This window comes from Acartia tonsa, chromosome 3 (genome assembly GCF_053477335.1).
Source record: "Acartia tonsa isolate MP-2025a chromosome 3, ASM5347733v1, whole genome shotgun sequence".
NCBI lineage: Eukaryota > Metazoa > Arthropoda > Copepoda > Calanoida > Acartiidae > Acartia > Acartia tonsa.
This window is the reverse complement of record NC_137262.1, coordinates 34,152,372-34,170,066: the sequence shown is the minus strand read 5'-3', so window position 1 is coordinate 34,170,066 and position 17,695 is coordinate 34,152,372. Positions and strand designations below refer to the sequence as shown.

Sequence of the window (17,695 nt, the reverse complement as noted above, 5' to 3'; positions counted from 1 at the left end):
AAATAAGGAATGTTTAAAGTTAGTGTACTACTAATAGTGTAAGTTAGTAGCAGACTAAAAACGGCGAACTATATAATACACATTAAGACATAGCAGAGAAAAATTGGAACCAAGCCAAAATAAAATATTTCCGGCTTAAGTATTATAGGTAAAGTTTATTTGAAATAATGATTTACTTACATACAGAAAATATGCAACTTTTAAATTTAGAAGGTATGTAGGCCATTTTAACTTTTTATTGCTAAATCTTTGAGAACTTTTTTCTGCATTTTTATGATGACCTTGTCATGCAAAAAATGCAAATCTGTCATGATGAATGACAATCAGCTGATTTTTGACAGCTTTTCTAGGAATAGTGATGTATAAAAAAATTATCTTTCTTAATCTCACAAGGACATGTGAACATAAAGGATAAACAATGCAACATTAGAAAACTTGTGTGTTAATTTTTGTAATTAAAAGGGATCATATTGTAATTTATTGAAGAGAATATTTTTTTATGGACAGAGAAACCTCTCTGTGTTTTTAATATTTCCTAATCATGACACTTGTCCGTCATGGAAATTTGCGATATAGCTTCTTAATCATGGATTTGCATCGTACTTGTTTTCAATTATTTTAACAGACATTTTCCTACAAGTGCCTAGTCGAGCACAGAACCACCCCCCCCCCCTCCCAAACACATATTTTAAAATAAATTGAAATATGTAAAGGGGGGTAATGGTTTCAGTGCTCGATAGTTATCATGTGGTTTCCCTTGAAGTGCCTAAATGAGCACAGGCGCCCTCTTTTTGAAATATCTCAAAAACAAGGGGGGGGGGAGGGATGGATTCAGTGCCAAATGAATATCTAAGGGAAAGCACCTTTTTTTTACAATTTTTGTGCGTGAACGCACATATCTGAAGACAGAATATTAAATAAGCACAGTGAAACCCAACACCAAAACATTGCTAAAAATTAATTTCATGCCATCAGATTATTAAAAAATTCTTTATATTGAACACGTTTCTGAAAGCAAAACATTTATATAATATAGGATCTGTATTTAAGTTCAATTGTTGTTTATCCAGCATATTTGTAAATCAGTTCATAACAAAAACCATTGTTAGCGGTTTCTATTCTAGAAATATAAATTTTAAGCAATTTTAGATTCCCGAAACCAAAGTGAACGTTTCAAGAATGAAATCTTGTTGAAAAGTATGCTAGTTTGTATTTAGAAGTGTTTGGAAATGGACAGTTTGTTAAATAATCTACTACTTACTCATATAATACTAGCAGCTACACTCTTTACAGTCCCCTCTTAACATATTAAATTTTAGATATAAAAAGAAATCTTTTTTGGGGGAAGGGAATAGTTTTTTAAGGGCAATTACTCTCGGAAAGGTGGTGGTATCCATCCCCAAATAGTTGTAAACCATCCCAGGACCTATGAGAAGCTACATTGTAAAGAAGAAATATAATATCTGTTCAGCAGTTAGTGAAATCATTCCGTATTTCAAAAGTTCTTTCTAAATCTAAGATACAATCCATGAAACGTTCCCTTAAAAGCATGCAAAAGCGATATTATTTAGTTTAAACTTACAGAGCTAACTTGCTTTAATCCATAGAGGCTCACATTTTAAAGCTGAAACATTTACTTGATAACACAATCGTTTGAGAACATCATTTATTTTTTTATTCAATTACATTTAAGAAATGTTACAAAAGTAATACAAGATCAGATTATCATAATTTTAAGAAAATTATTGTTTTGAATATGTTTGATTCATAATACATAATTTTACAAAGATAGTTATTACAAAGTTGTAAGGGGGTAAAACTCAGTTTACATTTTTTTATTTAAATGCGTTTTTTTCACATAGATACCTAGTATTTGGTTGTTAAGGATTTTTCTAACCAGGAGATTTTTATCAATGTTTTAGGTACTTTTTTGTGTTTAAGCATAATAGATAACACTGTTTTTTTTCCTAAGGGATGAATAGATATTTTTTTTGAATCTATTGTTATCAAGAAAAGAACATTCTATTGGACAAAGGAAGAGTTATTGATAAAAGAAAAGTTGGGGGAAATAGTTATTTTTTAGGTGCAATATCCATATCCTCACTTTATACTCTTAGTTAGAAGGTTGGGTCTTGGGTTTTGGCATTTTCTGTAGCGTTCCCGCAATTTCTTTCTTCTCGTCATAACCCTTCCACAGGTCGTACAGGTTTATAAGGTGTCTAAAAAAAAATTTAGACATGAAAATTTATGTATTACTTAGCAATTTCAGATACTATATAAATATTACCTGTATTATAATTGTATGTACATTGTAAATACACTCAGGGAGGGAGGGGATTTTGGACTAGCTCCCAAAATATTATAATATCATTTTCTTTATCGTTGAATTAACAACTTTAGAGTCTTTTATTGAAATTTGATTGGTTGGCTCATTAAGTGTTCAAACGTTTCAACCACTAACAGTAATCTACATAAGGTATGAACATCAATTCATCGGTCATTGTCTTATCCCCATAAATCCCTGAAATACATAAAGTACGATCTTTATCAAATTTACAAGTGAAGGGCAAAAATTTTAGCATAATCATTGCCCTCAATGTAATTTCAGTGTATTTGCATTTGTTCAACTTAGCAATTTTATTTAAAAACTACCTACCTAATTTTCCTTTTAGATCTAAAAGTGATCTATTTTAAATAAACTTACTTTGTTATTTCTTGAATCTTCTCCATGTCGACGGCCAATTCGGAAAACCAGGATCGAATGTCTTTGTCTGAAAAAATTATATTTTTTATTACCCAAATAACATATTTTTAAATATATTAGAGTGTATAATATAAAAGTTTTTAACAAGAAAGTCATCAAAAATAAAATAACAAGAACAAAACTTACTCATAAGAACCGCAGCCATGTGAAGGCAGGCCAGAGCAATTTGAAATGGTGGGTATAACAGACATACATCCGTCCTGTAATATAAACTCATTTCCTTAAGAGTCGTAAAAGATCAAAAATACTATCAATAACATGCAAATAATGTTTACAAAACGAGAGTTGCATATCACTTTGTAGTATAGAAGGAATATTTTAACTTTTCTTGCACTTAAGTGTTAGATATTATACTTTAATGGATAGGAATACTATATGAGTAGCACAAATCTGTTATTTTGAGTGGCAAAAAAGTGAGAAAGATATTAGATAAAAATATTTAAATTTAATACTAGGGTGGGTTCATATCGGAATTAGACAAAGCGGGGATATGCAACAGATAAAATTAACCTTAAAAACATTTCTGACCGAAAAAGAATTTCAAAAAATTGAGTTTTAGAACACGACCACTTAAAAATATAATTCATTACTTATTAGTATGCAAAGACGACATTCAAAATTTTTTTGAATCAGAACTAGGGCTTCATGGTGCTCCCTGGAAAGGCCTTGAGGAGCTGAAACAGGAACTTTTGTCCGTTTCAAAATATCTCGTTCCTAGCCTTAGAAATCACTAAAAAAACAAATTTTTTTAAGGTTTATTGAGAATTGTCCAATTTGTAGAGGTTTTTTAGATTTTCTCAGGCTAGGAACGAGATTTTTTGAAACGGACGAAAGTTCCTGACTCAGCTCCTCAAGGCATTTCCAGGGAGCACCATGAAGCCATAGTTCTGATTCAATAAATTTTTGACTCCCATTTACAAATAGCTATACAATTGAATGTCTGGTCGTCAGCGGTTTTAAGACTTAGGATAAATTTTAAATCATCCAGAGGTGTATTATATCTATATAAATTGAGTGCAGATCCCCGCTTTGGCCTCAGAAAAAAAATGTCCAAAATCGACCCACCCTATTTAATACCTACATAAAGGTATATCAATGTGTAATGTGTATAATGTATATAATCTCATTCTTTGAATGAATTTATTTAATTAGGGCCACACTAAAGTAAGTAGAACTTTTAAGGTTTGACTAACAAAGGTATAAATAATCACCTGAATGAATCATTTACAAATCTCCAAGCTACAGGTAGTAGGGTGTCCTCCAGACCTTGTCCTAAATCCTGGCAGAATTGAACCAGGGGCCTAAACAATTTCACTTAATCAAACATTCGGATGTCCTGAAATCTTTATAAATGCTTTAAAACTTTAGAAATAGCAAGAAACTTACAATACTCAAATAGAAAGTGTGAATCTTAAACGAAAAATATAATACCTATGAATTTAGACCTTTTTTGTATCCCATCAAACCCTAGGTAGGTAATTGAGATGTTTAAAAGAGATATTTAGATATTTTGTTCTACTATATATGAAGTTTACATATTTCTAAGCCTAGCGTTAAATGTTCCACATCAATTTTATAATTACCTATAAGGTTGGAAAACTACAAGGCAGCAGTCCATATTTTCCAGTAGATAGAACTCACATTCTAGTATCATTTGGTGCCTACAAATATATGTAGGTACTTATATATGTTTTTTGCAACAAAAAGAGAAGAACATAGATGACAAATGTTATGAATTGCGTAATATCCACGGGCTGTGATTCTACAAATTAAATCCATTTGAAAATTGGTGAAAAATTGAATATTTTGGTGGCGTAATGTTGGCTTAACAATTGTTTTGTCTTGTAACTAAAGGGAAGTGGGTAAAAAAGGGGGAGAGAGTGGGTTATGGAGAAATATTCACTTAGAATTGTCAGAATCCTGGTCCCTTTTATCCCTGGTAATACCTATCTGATAATAGTTATTTCTTTCATCGTATTATAAACGGCTTTCCGCGGATATAGAATGGGGTATTCCTGTCCAGTTTTTTGTTTAGGAATGAATATTTCTTACCCGAGGGAATAAATGATGGACCGATAGGTCATCATTTATTCACGAGGGTAAGAAATCCATCATTTATTCCCTCGGGTAAGAAATATTCATTCCTAAACAAAAAACTGGACAGGAATATCATTCTCATTTAAACAAAAAACTCATTTTTATGCTAGTAAAATGTGGTTTAATTTTGGTTTTTAAATTTCATTTTTATTTCCCTGGTATAATTTTTCTTTCTTTTAGTAATTAATAAAAATTCTAAAATCTTCCAAAAAAAATTAAAAATCTTCTAAAATCATACCAGGGATATAAATGAGATACCAGGGAAATAAATGAATATTTACATCCACTATTTAAGGGGTTGTTTATATGGGAATGTACAATTATAAGATTAAAATCATTTTTTTAGCCCCGAGGTGCCGAAGGCACGTTCTAAAAAAACTGGTTTTAATCTTATGAATAAATGATTGTACATTTTTATATTCGTAGAAAGCTGGATATAATACGATGCTAGACATAGTTTTTTCGTATGGATGAGAACCGGTTCCTATCCACCGGATTCGAATGAATACGAGAGAGAAATTTATCATTGGACTTTATGTTGAAGACATGCATACCTGTATGGGAATTCCATGCCAGGAAAAGCGTAGTTGAGATGGTTCTTGATGATAGAAGAACAGGTGTTGATAAGCTTGTTGTGGGGGATTACACCATATTCTTCAACCTACAATAAATAGATGAATAAGATTTTTTTTTTAGAATTAGATATAATGATATCCCCTTTAAAATATTTATCTTACATCTAAGAATTACTTTTTCTTACATATAAGTAGTCCAATAAATAAATGCTCTTTAAGTAACTACCTATCCCATAAAAAGCATAATATTTAGTATATCTTTTTACTGTTGTCGAAAATTAAATTATCAATAATTTTACCTTACTCGCCAAGAATACACAGGTAGGAGCCATAAGCAGTGGATCCACCGTATTCAACGGATTCATGGCGTAGAACCGCTTAAAGAACACAGTCGCGCTAGCAATAACTTGTTGACGCAACTTCAACTGTTCTCCAAGCATCTAAAAGTACAATCATATTAACATTTTACAATTATAAAAAATTAGAAAGGTAAATCACATGAGACTTCTCTTTAAACATCTGTAGTTAAGTTTAGTCATGACTAAGGCAAAGCCTACCTGAATAAAGCTGGCATAGAAGATGAACACTTTCTGGTACTCCTCATCCGTCAGGACCTGCAGGTCCGCCGCCCTCTCTTTGGCCACATCAGCCTTGTCCAGCACCCACTGCGCACAGTGAGAACTCTCCCAGAAGTTTCCCGCCATTTTTATTCAGATTTTCCCGCCAAAAAAAAAAAGTCGTCGTCTACGTATCTAATGTCTTTTGTTTTTCGGTTTATCTTTGTGACTTTCTGGCGCTATTAAACTGTTCCAGGTACTGTTGAATGGTGTCTACGGGGGTGTACGTGTCTTGGGCTTTGTTCTTAATATATGGAGGTGGCACACCTACATAAATATAGAGAAGGTTGAATTGGACATAATTTAAACAGAAACAAATTTTAATTGCATAAATAGAAATATCCTAAATAAATACCTAAATATAAACAATAATAAAATATTTAAACCTGACACACAGCTGCCTAAAAAACCTCTCATAAACTCTGCAATGAGATTCCAGCAGGACACAGGTACAATTGCTGGCAGGTACTCAACTTCTACTAAGATACCCTGAAAAATATACCTAGTAAGAGAAAGACATACTGACAGATATAATGAAATATACAACATGTAAACAAGAATAGGTAGGAAGTTAGAAAGATAGATAATAAGATAGACAGGAAGGTAGAAAAATAGACAGTGTGAAACATTACCTTTACAGTACCACCAATGGTAACACTGCCAAGTTTGATCAGAAAGTCTTTTAGCTCAAATCTGGGCCCTGAATAACAACATATTTACCTAGGTAATTACTTATTCTATTTATCAAGGCAGGTATTAATTTTTAAAAAGTAACCAAATATAAAAGCAGTCGGTGAAAACCCTCAAGAATATATGGCAGTTAATAGTTAAAAAAGCAGTTTGCTTTGGCTTATTGAGTAAGATTATTTCTCTTGCATAAACATTTTAGATCTATATCATTAACTTTCAGTTTTCAATAGGCATTTCAAATTCTTAACATATCATTTCATTTGTTACCTTTTGATTCAATCCTTATCTTCTTGTTGTAATAAGAATTAGACTGTATCTTAAGAACTAGTAGGTCGAACAGTGGCTCAGTTGTGATGCTCACAGTCTTTGTGCCAGACTCAATCACAGAAAATACTGTGGCGGGGTATTCACCTACAAATTATCATTATTCAAACAAAACACTGTTGCTAATCTGCATATTACTGTTAATCAGGGAGGGAGTGGACATTAGATTGTAAATCATACTGGCTCTCAATTTATGTTCCTTGTCGGTAAGGTAACGAAATTAATAAGACAAGGAAAACTTACTGTTATGTAGAATATAAAGATTCTTGTTAATTCCTCCTTGATTGCTGTTCCAAACTTCACAATCTACGGCAAATTGTCCAGATGGGGTAGCTCCTAAATGTTTAAATTGGTAGATTTGAAGTTAAGACAAAGTGGGTGCTTTAGCATATAAAAAATGCAAATATACTGAATAATAATATACATATTTAAAAACAAATATCTAATCTCATGACAACATAGGAAATTTTCAAAAAGAACTTGGTTTCTAAATCAAAAGGCATGAACTTTCAAAAATATAAACATACCTAGATTAACAATTCTTCTTGTCAAAAGTTCTATTGTTTGTTGACCTGTCTTGTCTAAAAAAAAGAAAATTTAAACTGGAAAAAGATGGGTAGTTTCATATTATATTTCATATTTTGTTGGAGGTGCCTAATCCACCTCATGGCAACTAAAAAGATTTCTGTTACTGGAAGCATTACACTTTCATAGATACTTAAAATTCAACAAAAATAGTGTCAAACTGTCAAACATTAGCAGGGACCCAAGAGAAAAGACAATAATAATAATTTAAAGGGAGGTCAGCAAAGGGACATTGGACAGAAAATTATACTTTACTGGTACCCAAAGTTTTGTACTTAAACCCTTTCCGGGAGACTTTAATTCAACTTTGATTGATTGGTTAATATTAGCAGCGTTCACACCTTTCAACCATTGATTTTAAATTTTAGACAAGGTAATATTGTTTATCCCAATAGGAAGTGTACATCAATTTCTCGTCCATTATCTTATGCCCTGAGTTTCCTGCTCATTACAGTTAATAAACACAACAAAAAAAAAGAAATGTACCTGAAGGTATAGGGTAGGGCTGTAGAACTGCCACGCCCATTCTTTAATCCATCTGAAAATTTTACCATTCCAGTTTTAAAACCTACTTCAAGATTTATACAATATTATCAGCAATATAGTTTACATAATACAAAGTGTACAAAAAAAACACTGTTTAATTATTTTCAATTATTATTAGGGTATTTAATATACAATATTTATTTCTACAAGTAGCAAAATCATATAATTATAATAAACTGCAAAAGTAAAAGATTATAAAAATTGTGCATCTTTTTGGTTAGTTTCGTCTTTACAAATTAAATTTGTAGCTAAAAAAAAGACAAAAATCACAGTTGCGCAGTTTTTAAATTCCTATTAAAAAAGGTATCTTTCAATAAAAAGACTTTTAAAAAGAATTATTTATAAAGAAAACTTTGCGTTTTAATATATGAAATTTTTTTTGATACAATCCTTAGTTTTGTTTTGAAATACATATACAAATCAATAATATTTATTTCTGACATTTTAAAATTTTAACTTTTGTAAATCATATCTTATAATTTGATTTGGAAGCATAATTTCAAGCAAATTTTCAATCTTATATATATTTGATTTAAAATAAACAATTTTAATACTTTTATAAATTGTTTTTACTTTGGTTTAGAGGCTAAATCAGAAAACTGTTAAAATTAAAGTATTTATACCTATTAAAAAATTATCAGGGCAAAAAAATTATTTTAACAGTTGTTCTTGAAATAATATTTACAATAAAGGGAAAAGGATTTTTTTAAAATAACAGTTCTTATGATGAAAAGTCAAATAAAAAACTAAAAAGGCAATTTTTATTTAATTTAGCAAATAAAACTATCTAACTAACATCCTATGTGACTAATATTCTTAAAACTATTTACTTATTGAAAAATAGGGATGAAACTTGATTTAAAGTACAGGAAAATAGAAAGGAAATGAAGAAATTATAATAAATTACTGGAAAATAAGGTAAAAAATGTTAAATATTAGTTATTGGAAAATTGAGTTTTAGTGATTTAAATAATTTTGTTTTCTTAACTCAACCACCTTTCTCTAGCAAAAGGATGAATATAGTTAACAAAAAGTAGGTTAATGAATTAGGATAAGATTTCGTATTGCATTACAACAAGTTAATAAGGAATTTTAAGACATAACTGGAAAATACTATAAATAGATTTATACATTGTTAAAGAAAAATTAGGAATAGGTTAGGTAAGTGTTAATTGATGTATAAATCAATAATTTGATACTTTATTCAACTGTCATCTTTCTTCAGCAAAACAATTACATGCTTAAAAGTGGTAAATAAAAAGGAAGCTAATAAAACAAGGATGATTTTTATTGTAGTGGGGCAGCTTTAGCATTACTCCATCCGTGGAAGCACCGGGTAAACCGCTTACTCTCTTTACCCTAAAAAAAAATTTATTAAACACTTTTCATCAAAGTTATTTGGGCACAAAAAGGTATATTATTAGAGCAGAAGTTGCCTGCAAGTGAACGGACAAACTCAATTTTTGTAGCAGCTGTGCTTAAAATATGTATTTTACCTTGATTGTCAAAAACAGTTTTCTTGGCTTTTCAGGCTGTTTGGCTCTTAGATTTTGTATATACACCTGAAAAGTATAATTCGTTAATTATAAAAATAAAAATAAGGCGAAAAATGTTATTTAAGTACTTTTTAGCATTATAAAATGTATATATTTGTCTATTGTTGATTTGCCTAGTTTTTTTTTATCTATTACCTTTGCAGATTTAATTTCTGCTTTACAGCATTTTGCAGATATCTTATCTTAGCTATCTATCTTTCTACTACATGTGCGGACTATGTAATTTGCATGCCCATCAATTTCTCTTAAATACATCTGGGACCCATCCACTCCACATGCAAAGGATATGTATTTATAATATACCAATCATCTAGTGGCGTTCTATCTATCTTTTTATCTACCTTTCAATAGTAAATCTATCTATCTATTACCTGTGCGGACTTGTAAGCCAGCTTGATCTCCACTTCACTGCACCTTGGACCCATCCACATGAAAACCTGTTCTCCCGTGTCAAGAATCATAATGTCGTCATCTGCTAAATCATCCTGCAGAATAGATAGATATATGAAAATAATGGTAAGGTATTTTTTTCTTCAGCCTAACCACCAGCGGGTGGCTCTGAACCTGCCGTTCCTATACCCGCGGTGCCCCAATCCTTCGGGTCTAATCTGTACCGATCATAACCAAACCTAACCTGAACTAGTGTAAAAAACATAACACATGAAAATCTATCCCCCACTTATTTTCAATTCATAATTTTATTTCAAATCAATTTTTATTACCTAAAACTTGTGTAAAAATCTTTCACCTGACAAAAATCTGAACACTTTTCTGTTACAGAGAAGAATCCCTTGTCATTTGAACAACGGAACAATCTAAATACGAAATTCAAGATAGATATCAAGTGTGGGGTGCTGCCACTTTTACCACTAGCAAAAATACAACCACAAGTGGGTGTGTTTTTGTCAATTTCGTTTTTAGCTGTATTTTTGGCAATATTTTTTCATCAACAGTCAAAATTACACCTTTACTACTGTCATAAACACAGTTTTACTGTCATTTTCACACCCATGAAATTAAATAAAGCTGTCAAATTCACAGTTTTGATGACAAAAATACACCTAAATACTTTTACATTAATACAAGTATTTTAACCAAGTTGTAATAACTATTAATGCTTGTAGTTAAATTAATCTACAATAATTCTAAACTTATCAAAAGAAGGTAACAGATGAATATTGAATATTAGTACCCAAAGATTTCGTGGTTGTAAAACTTTGGGTACCAGTGAACTTTAAATCCAATAATTTCCCTTAAATCCCTGGAGAAAAATCTGACCTTGCATATTTCATGAATTCTGCCTCCTGGTCGTAAGGTTTCTTTCCACCCAGTCCTGCCCAGAAGAAGTTATCTGGCTCCTCTCCTTCATTTAGCACCTATACAAATCAATTAATCAATCACGTAATTCTTTTCATAACCTCCCTTTAACAAACCAGTTTTATTTTTATGGTAAATTATCCTATTTACTTGATTTATTGAAAATTGATTCCTTGTACAATAAGGCATAATTTTATAAACGTAGCATCTCAAATTATAATTCTTAAAATTTAAGTATGTCTGCTGTCCATATCCTGTATTTTAGTCTGTAATTTTGGATATATTTTATGCGGAATTTTGTTCAAACTTATAAAAAAAAGTAACATTATATGCAATATTATTAATGATAGTTTGTTTGACCAACTAATTTATCGATTTTAAAGATTTTGTCATCCTTGTTTTTATTGATGTTTTTTGAGTTTCACTTACTTCTTATCATATCAAATCAATAGGGACCATTGTAGGTAGATAAATCCTTTAAAATAAGTTTTTAGGGAGTTTAAAACTTTCAATTGTCTACTCTGTAGAGTTTCAAATTGTTATAAAAAGGAAAAACTTATTATAATTAGGGTTGGCAATCCGAATCCGGAATCCGCCCAATTTTTGGCCAATTTTGTAATCCGAATCCGGAATACTTTTCTAATACCTAGCGGATTCGGATTTATAATTGGTATGCAAATTTAGCGTCTTGAGTTTTTTCCATTTCCCTCCCCTCCTTGGTGAAAAAAAAATTAAAAATGTGTGGTAGGAGGGATAAAATATAGAGTTCTTTAAATATTTTTCCATTTTCCCCCTACTTGGTGAGAAACAAGGATGACAACATCCATAAAAGCGAAGCACTGAAAAGGTAGGACAAACGGACATTAACACTTGTATAATATCAGAACTGAATAATCAGAATGCGAATGTATATGAGTCAAAGCAAAATTGTAAGTAAATTTGTTGAAAAACTGCTTGATACAGGATAATGATTATGGACATACTTACATTTTTAGGACTTGATTATAGAGTTGCTTCGCTTATAATATTGTACTTTGTTGACCTAGGAATCAGTATACCAAAAATCAGACCAATCGGATAATTAGGTCACATACAAATTTGTTGTTAAAAATGTAAAAAAAATCAACATGTTTAAAATGAACGTACGGACATTCTGGTAATGATTATAGAGTTGCTACGCTTTCTAACTCGTACCTAACTATTACAGGAATCACCATGCAAAATTTGAAATCGATAGGACAATTCTAACATGCCTAAATTAACGAAAAAAGCTATTTAAAAAAGTAAAAAAATCAACATGTTTAAAATGGACGTACTGACATTTTGGTAATGATTATAGAGTTGCTACGCTTTCTAAATCGTACCTAACTACTAAAGGAATCACCATGCAAAATTTGAAATCGATAGGACAATTCTAACATGTCTAAATTAACGAAAAAAGCTATCCGTGACGGACGGACGGACGTACGGACGTACGGACGGACGGACCGACCCTAATTATAGAAAAGCTTCGCTTTTAAAAACTAGGGGGGGAAGAAAAAGAAAAATTTTGTAGCAGGGGAAAAAAAATAAATCTTGTGCAGAATATACACCCCTGCCGGAATCCGAAATCCACAAAAATAAGAATCCGCCATTTTTTTGGACGGATTCTTGTAAGAATCCGAATCATTGCCATCCCTAATTATTAGTTACCTGTAGGGAATAACTTTCTGAATCAAATAGATTGGTGGCAATGTCTTCAGCTATGGCTCCCTCCTCAGGATCACTCTTGTTACCTAGGTAAATACAGAGGTCAACAAGATCATTAGGGATAAGACAATGGAGGATAAATTGATGTACGTCCCCAATTATGACGAACAAAAATACCTTCTATCGACAGAAATTTTTTTTTGAAAAGTTTTGTCGATACTAAATTGAAAAATAGACTTATGAACCTTTTTACTGTTGAAATTGATAAAAAAAAGTCATTTTGTACAAAAATGTGTACACTTTTAACAAATAAAACGCTCGGATTATTCCTAAACTATGTTACAAATGGTCCAATTTATGGATTGTTTATCTAGATATTCTACATTTATTATATTTACCTAGCCACACATAAACAATTCCAGTTTTGTCTTCAGCATCGAAAGGCACCTTGAGTATGTAACAGAAGGCAGAATTCAACAGGCCTGCCTCTGGTTTGATTTGGATGGTACGCCTAGAATTATATCATTTTATTAATAAAGTAAAAGAATGTTTGTATAAGGGGGGGGGGGTTTAATGCAACCATCTCGTAATCAATGTATAAATGGCACTTAGAATTCGAATTTTAATCTGAAATTTTGCATGAGTAATCCTTGGTAGGTCTATTTTCCCTAAATCGAACAAAAAGTTGGAAAAGTAGCGGCTAACGGCTGGCGGCTCATCCGTTTAGCCATTTGTTGGGTATTTTCAAGCGAAATCCATCACGAAACCTCTCTCCACATAATGCTCTTTTCCGATCCAAAACGTTTTCAAACGGTTCTAGCCGGTAGTTGCTGGTACTAGAAATCTAAAAAATGTTTTTTTGTATCATTTCACATGATTTAAAGCAAAAATATGTTTCAAAAAGTTGATTTCTACGTAATTTATGACAGATTTGCCCTAAAAATAGCCAAAAAACGACTAAACGGCTGAGCCGTTAGCCGTTACCTTTTCAACTTTTTTTTGATTTAGGGAAAATAGACCTACCAAGGATTACTCATGCAAAATTTCAGATCAAAATTCGAATTTTAAGTGCCATTTATACATTGATTACGAGATGGTTGCATTAAACCCCCCCCCCCCCCTTATAAGTGTGTGTCTACCGAAGGATCTCGCTATACGCTGAACCGAATGCCTCTCTTTTACAGGGTAGCTTCTCATAGACCCTGACCCACCCTTAAGTATGCACCAAAAATATCTGGAAACATGTTTTTAGAAGTGTTTTTTTTAATACAAAATAATGACAACATGACAATGATTTTCTAATGATTTTAAATAAGTATAAGGTATAATTTTTTACCTGTACAAGGAAGAACCATTGCAACGTAGCTGGAAGAATTCTGTTTGTGCTTTTGGCGCCTTGGGTGTTCCTGCTCTTAACTTTCTTGGTCCCTATGGTAAAATATTTCAGGGTTGAGACTTTTTAACCTTATAATAAAGTAACAGAATCTGTAAGTTTGTGTGTCTGTACTGATTCACTGAAGGATCTCGCTAACCGCTGAACTGATATGGTTCCCCTTTACAATGTAGCCTCTCATAGGTCCTGGCTAGCAGACGTAAAAGTTCATAAAAAATGGATCCAGTTAGTTATCTGGATTATATATCTAAGTATACATTTATTAAAATATAAATATTATTTTTACCTGTTTAATAAGAATACCATTAGGGAAATGTGACATAAACTTTAAATTTTCTTGTTGTTGATGCATCTGAACCACCTCCAACTTCTCACCAAACAAGCTTTCAAACTTCTTCTGGAGAGAGAAGGTGAAGGTGAGCCAACCCATGTTTGAACTGTCTCGTCCCTGGTCACAAGATACTTTCAATTAACTGTTAAAAACTATATTTATACCCTTTGATCTTTTAATTTACTTGGTTACTTTCAAAAGATTCCAATCTCTTAAAATAGTTTACATATTGTTTGTTGTGATAAAAATATTGACAATTTGTATTAAATTCATGCATTAATATTTACTGTATGACCTCTTTCTGCTTGCTTATGGATTTGTTTTGTTGGTCATTTTATACAAAACTTCCTTGGGTGTTTTTGAACTTTTTATGATTATCTTTGAACAAATTAATATCTTTTTATCCACTGCAAAATTATGTATTTTTTTACAAAAGCATCAAATAACCGTTCTATTACACTAGTCCCCAAAGTTGTAAATTAACGTTTCCTTATTCGTTGGCGTAACAACTTTGAGGGCGTTTATCGTGTGGTGATTAGTTGATTCATTACCTTGAGTGTCCAAAGGTTTCTAATTGTAAGCACAGAAGGGTTAATTTTGTGTATCATCATTAAGGATTTAAATCAATTTATCGGCCATTGTCTTGTTCCTTTAGATCCCTGTTTAAATGACAGTTTTAGCCTAAACGTTTATTATGATGTAAGTATCCTTTCCTGCCAGAAGTAGACAACGCACTGGAAGTCGTCTTCACATTCATCCTCCTCGTCATCAGGATTATCTGACTCCGCAGGTACCCAGTACCTTGAATAGATAATAAGATAGATAGATCGACATAAATCAAAGCAAGTTAGATGTTAAATATTACATTTCATGTGGTTGTACAAACTTTAACTAAAAAATCTTAGGTATACTTAATAGGGTGGGTCGATTTTGGACATTTTTTTTCTGAGGCCAAAGCGGGGATCTGCACTCAATTTATATAGATATAATACACCTCTGGATGATTTAAAATTTATCCTAAGTCTTACAACCGCTGACGACCAGACATTCAATGGTATAGCTATTTGTAAATGGGATTCAAAAATTTATTTAATCAGAACTATGGCTTCATGGTGCTCCCTGGAAATGCCTTAAGGAGCTGAGTCAGGAACTTTTGTCCGTTTCAAAAAATCTCGTTCCTAGCCTGAGAAAATCTAAAAACCCTCTACAAATTGGACAATTCTCCATAAACCTTAATTTTTTTTGTTTTTTTTAGTGATTTCTAAGGCTAGGAACGAGATATTTTGAAACGGACAAAAGTTCCTGATTCAGCTCCTCAAGGCCTTTCCAGGGAGCACCATGAAGCCATAGTTCTGATTCAAAAATATTTTTGAATGTCGTCTTTGCATACTAATAAGTAATGAATTATATTTTTAAGTGGTCGTGTTCTAAAACTCAATTTTTTAAAATTCTTTTTCAGTCAGAAATGTTTTTAAGGTTAATTTTATCTGTTGCATATCCCCGCTTTGTCTAATTCCGATATGAACCCACCCTAATACTTAAAACTAAGTTGGTAAACAAAATTCTTAAATATTGAAGGAAATGACACAAAGAGTTTGTAGTATTTTAAGAAATCATACAAAGAGTACACAATTTTGCTGAATAGATAGGTATAACGCTTTAAGTCAGTAATAGTAACCAGCAAGCAAAGTCAACATTACGCCATCAATTATCATGACTCCAAGAAGAGAACCCTGTCGCACTCCAATAAGTGACGAATAGACACACAGACAAACTTTTTAGACCACTGTTTTTTAGGTCCCAAGGGCCATACAAATTACTAAAAGGCATTAAAAAAACTTACCTAATTGTTGAAACAAGTAAAAACTATACATGTTTTTTCCAAAAGGCATAATAAAATACACCTGCATAAGAATACATAGCTGTCATGAGAATAGAATATTCCCTTTTCTTCCTCTGGTAGCTTAACAAACTTCTTTCCTTCAAACACAAAGGCCTCCATCTTTTCTAAATCCTCGTTCCAGTCCTAAATTAGTGAAAATGGTAGGTAGGTAGAAAGTTTAAAAATCAATTTTAATTTATTACTTTAAAAGAGGGAGTGATATGATTTATGTAAAACTATTTTGCTTTTAATATTTCCATAATATCCAATTATAGGTATAAAGTACTAAGATTTTTTGTTAACAAGTGAACATATTTTTTGGAAAGATTAACATAGGTACTTTATATTTTTACTTCAGTCATATCAATTTTAGTATGCTATTGTACATAAGGTTGCATAAAATCAAAACAGTTTGTCTTAACATTGCATTATTAACGGAAAGTTAGGGACAAAAGTTCAGATTCTTGTAGAATAAAAAGCATTACCTCTGCCAACCTGGCAGCTTCTTCCTGTGGCATTGGAGGTTGACGACCCTGGAACAGAGCTGTCAAGTCAATCTTTGTCTCCTATATCACAATGGAAAAATAACTTAATTTGTAATTATGATTTCCCAAAATTGTAAAGTATTGATACACTTTTCAAATAATAATGCAACCTACCACAGTTCATTACTACAAAAATTTAGTTTAAAATTACCAATCTTAACTAGACCAATGTCATCTCTAGCCTTGAAAGATTTTATATATGGCAACGAGAAAATCCAGTGAAATCTAATTTTTGAAAAATTTAAGTTTGAAAATGTTAAATTTCATCCAGTAGAAGCTTACACTTATCCACGATAAGAAAAAGAAATATTCATATTTTGAATTCTTTACAACTTTGCTTTTATTAAGTCTTTCATAACCCACTCTATACATGTTTTATTGAATGCTTAATCTTTCATAAAACCACTTTATACCTACATGTTTTATTGACTGCTGAATTTGCGTGAACCTTAAGGAGTGGTTTTATGAAGAACCTTATAAAAGCAGACAATAAATATAAATTATTTGAACGAGTTATGGTAATGGAAAAAAAAGGTTCAGAATTATAGTGTTATTATTCCACTGTGCCTGTTTCTTGGCCCACTTATTTAGATCAGCTCCCGTGCGCTGTACACTCTGTGCTGTGCGTGTGAAGTCCACGCCGATGACGTCATCCCAACCAACAAACTTGGCCTTAAACACCTGAGACTCGGTTCCCTCAGATTGACTGAAAATAAAACCAATAATATTAAATATGCAATAACAAACAATACATGAACTATTATTTCCCATAAGTGGCGCAACA

General features: G+C 31.7%; 4 protein-coding genes across 5 annotated transcripts in view; all 4 read right to left on the bottom strand.

Moving 5' to 3' along the window:
- The window catches only part of LOC145313961 (F-box only protein 30-like), a 116,206-nt gene extending 114,576 nt beyond the window's left edge, over positions 1-1,630 (bottom strand). The window contains exon 1 of one of the 2 annotated variants that reach the window (XM_080153628.1): positions 1,583-1,630. The gene's annotated coding sequence lies outside the window, so the exon portion shown is untranslated. The remainder of the gene's footprint in view (positions 1-1,582) is intronic. The other variant, XM_080153627.1, reaches the window with a different exon arrangement.
- Positions 1,625-6,140, bottom strand: CycC (cyclin C). Its single transcript, XM_080153630.1, has 8 exons — positions 5,994-6,140; positions 5,736-5,876; positions 5,416-5,522; positions 4,348-4,425; positions 3,976-4,065; positions 2,891-2,964; positions 2,705-2,771; positions 1,625-2,219 (listed from the first exon to the last, which is right to left on the bottom strand). Exons 1-8 carry the CDS (start codon positions 6,138-6,140, stop codon positions 2,114-2,116), a joined length of 810 nt encoding a protein of 269 aa, XP_080009756.1. The 3' UTR covers positions 1,625-2,113.
- A 56-nt stretch (positions 6,141-6,196) lies between these two features.
- On the bottom strand, positions 6,197-8,207 carry MED20 (Mediator complex subunit 20). Its single transcript, XM_080153631.1, has 7 exons — positions 8,139-8,207; positions 7,595-7,648; positions 7,311-7,403; positions 7,011-7,154; positions 6,686-6,753; positions 6,440-6,542; positions 6,197-6,320 (listed from the first exon to the last, which is right to left on the bottom strand). The coding sequence occupies exons 1-7, from the start codon at positions 8,176-8,178 to the stop codon at positions 6,211-6,213; spliced, it is 612 nt and encodes a 203-aa protein (XP_080009757.1). The 5' UTR covers positions 8,179-8,207; the 3' UTR covers positions 6,197-6,210.
- fliI (FLII actin remodeling protein) overlaps positions 8,190-17,695 on the bottom strand; it is a 24,990-nt gene continuing 15,484 nt past the window's right edge. Inside the window, exons 22-34 of the mRNA XM_080153632.1 lie at positions 17,479-17,617; positions 16,852-16,932; positions 16,389-16,510; positions 15,201-15,285; positions 14,440-14,604; positions 14,097-14,188; positions 13,163-13,271; positions 12,764-12,850; positions 11,033-11,130; positions 10,503-10,569; positions 10,126-10,239; positions 9,695-9,760; positions 8,190-9,557 (exon numbers count right to left, since the gene is read on the bottom strand). Of these exons, the coding sequence (XP_080009758.1) occupies positions 9,486-9,557; positions 9,695-9,760; positions 10,126-10,239; positions 10,503-10,569; positions 11,033-11,130; positions 12,764-12,850; positions 13,163-13,271; positions 14,097-14,188; positions 14,440-14,604; positions 15,201-15,285; positions 16,389-16,510; positions 16,852-16,932; positions 17,479-17,617 (1,297 nt within the window). The 3' untranslated portion in view covers positions 8,190-9,485. The remainder of the gene's footprint in view (positions 9,558-9,694; positions 9,761-10,125; positions 10,240-10,502; positions 10,570-11,032; positions 11,131-12,763; positions 12,851-13,162; positions 13,272-14,096; positions 14,189-14,439; positions 14,605-15,200; positions 15,286-16,388; positions 16,511-16,851; positions 16,933-17,478; positions 17,618-17,695) is intronic.

Bases quoted from the DNA above. Each gene is read 5' to 3' on its own strand.
- MED20 (XM_080153631.1), bottom strand. From the start codon at position 8,178: ATGGGCGTGGCAGTTCTACAGCCCTACCCTATACCTTCAG. The intron at 7,649-8,138 runs GTACATTTCTTT...TCTTTTTTTTAG, and splicing joins GCCCTACCCTATACCTTCAG to ACAAGACAGGTCAACAAACA. The intron at 6,543-6,685 runs GTAATGTTTCAC...TATATTTTTCAG, and splicing joins CCATTGGTGGTACTGTAAAG to GGTATCTTAGTAGAAGTTGA.
- CycC (XM_080153630.1), bottom strand. From the start codon at position 6,140: ATGGCGGGAAACTTCTGGGAGAGTTCTCACTGTGCGCAGTGGGTGCTG. The intron at 4,426-5,415 runs GTATGCATGTCT...ATATATTTGTAG, and splicing joins GGCATGGAATTCCCATACAG to GCACCAAATGATACTAGAAT. The intron at 2,772-2,890 runs GTAAGTTTTGTT...TAATTTTTTCAG, and splicing joins CATGGCTGCGGTTCTTATGA to ACAAAGACATTCGATCCTGG.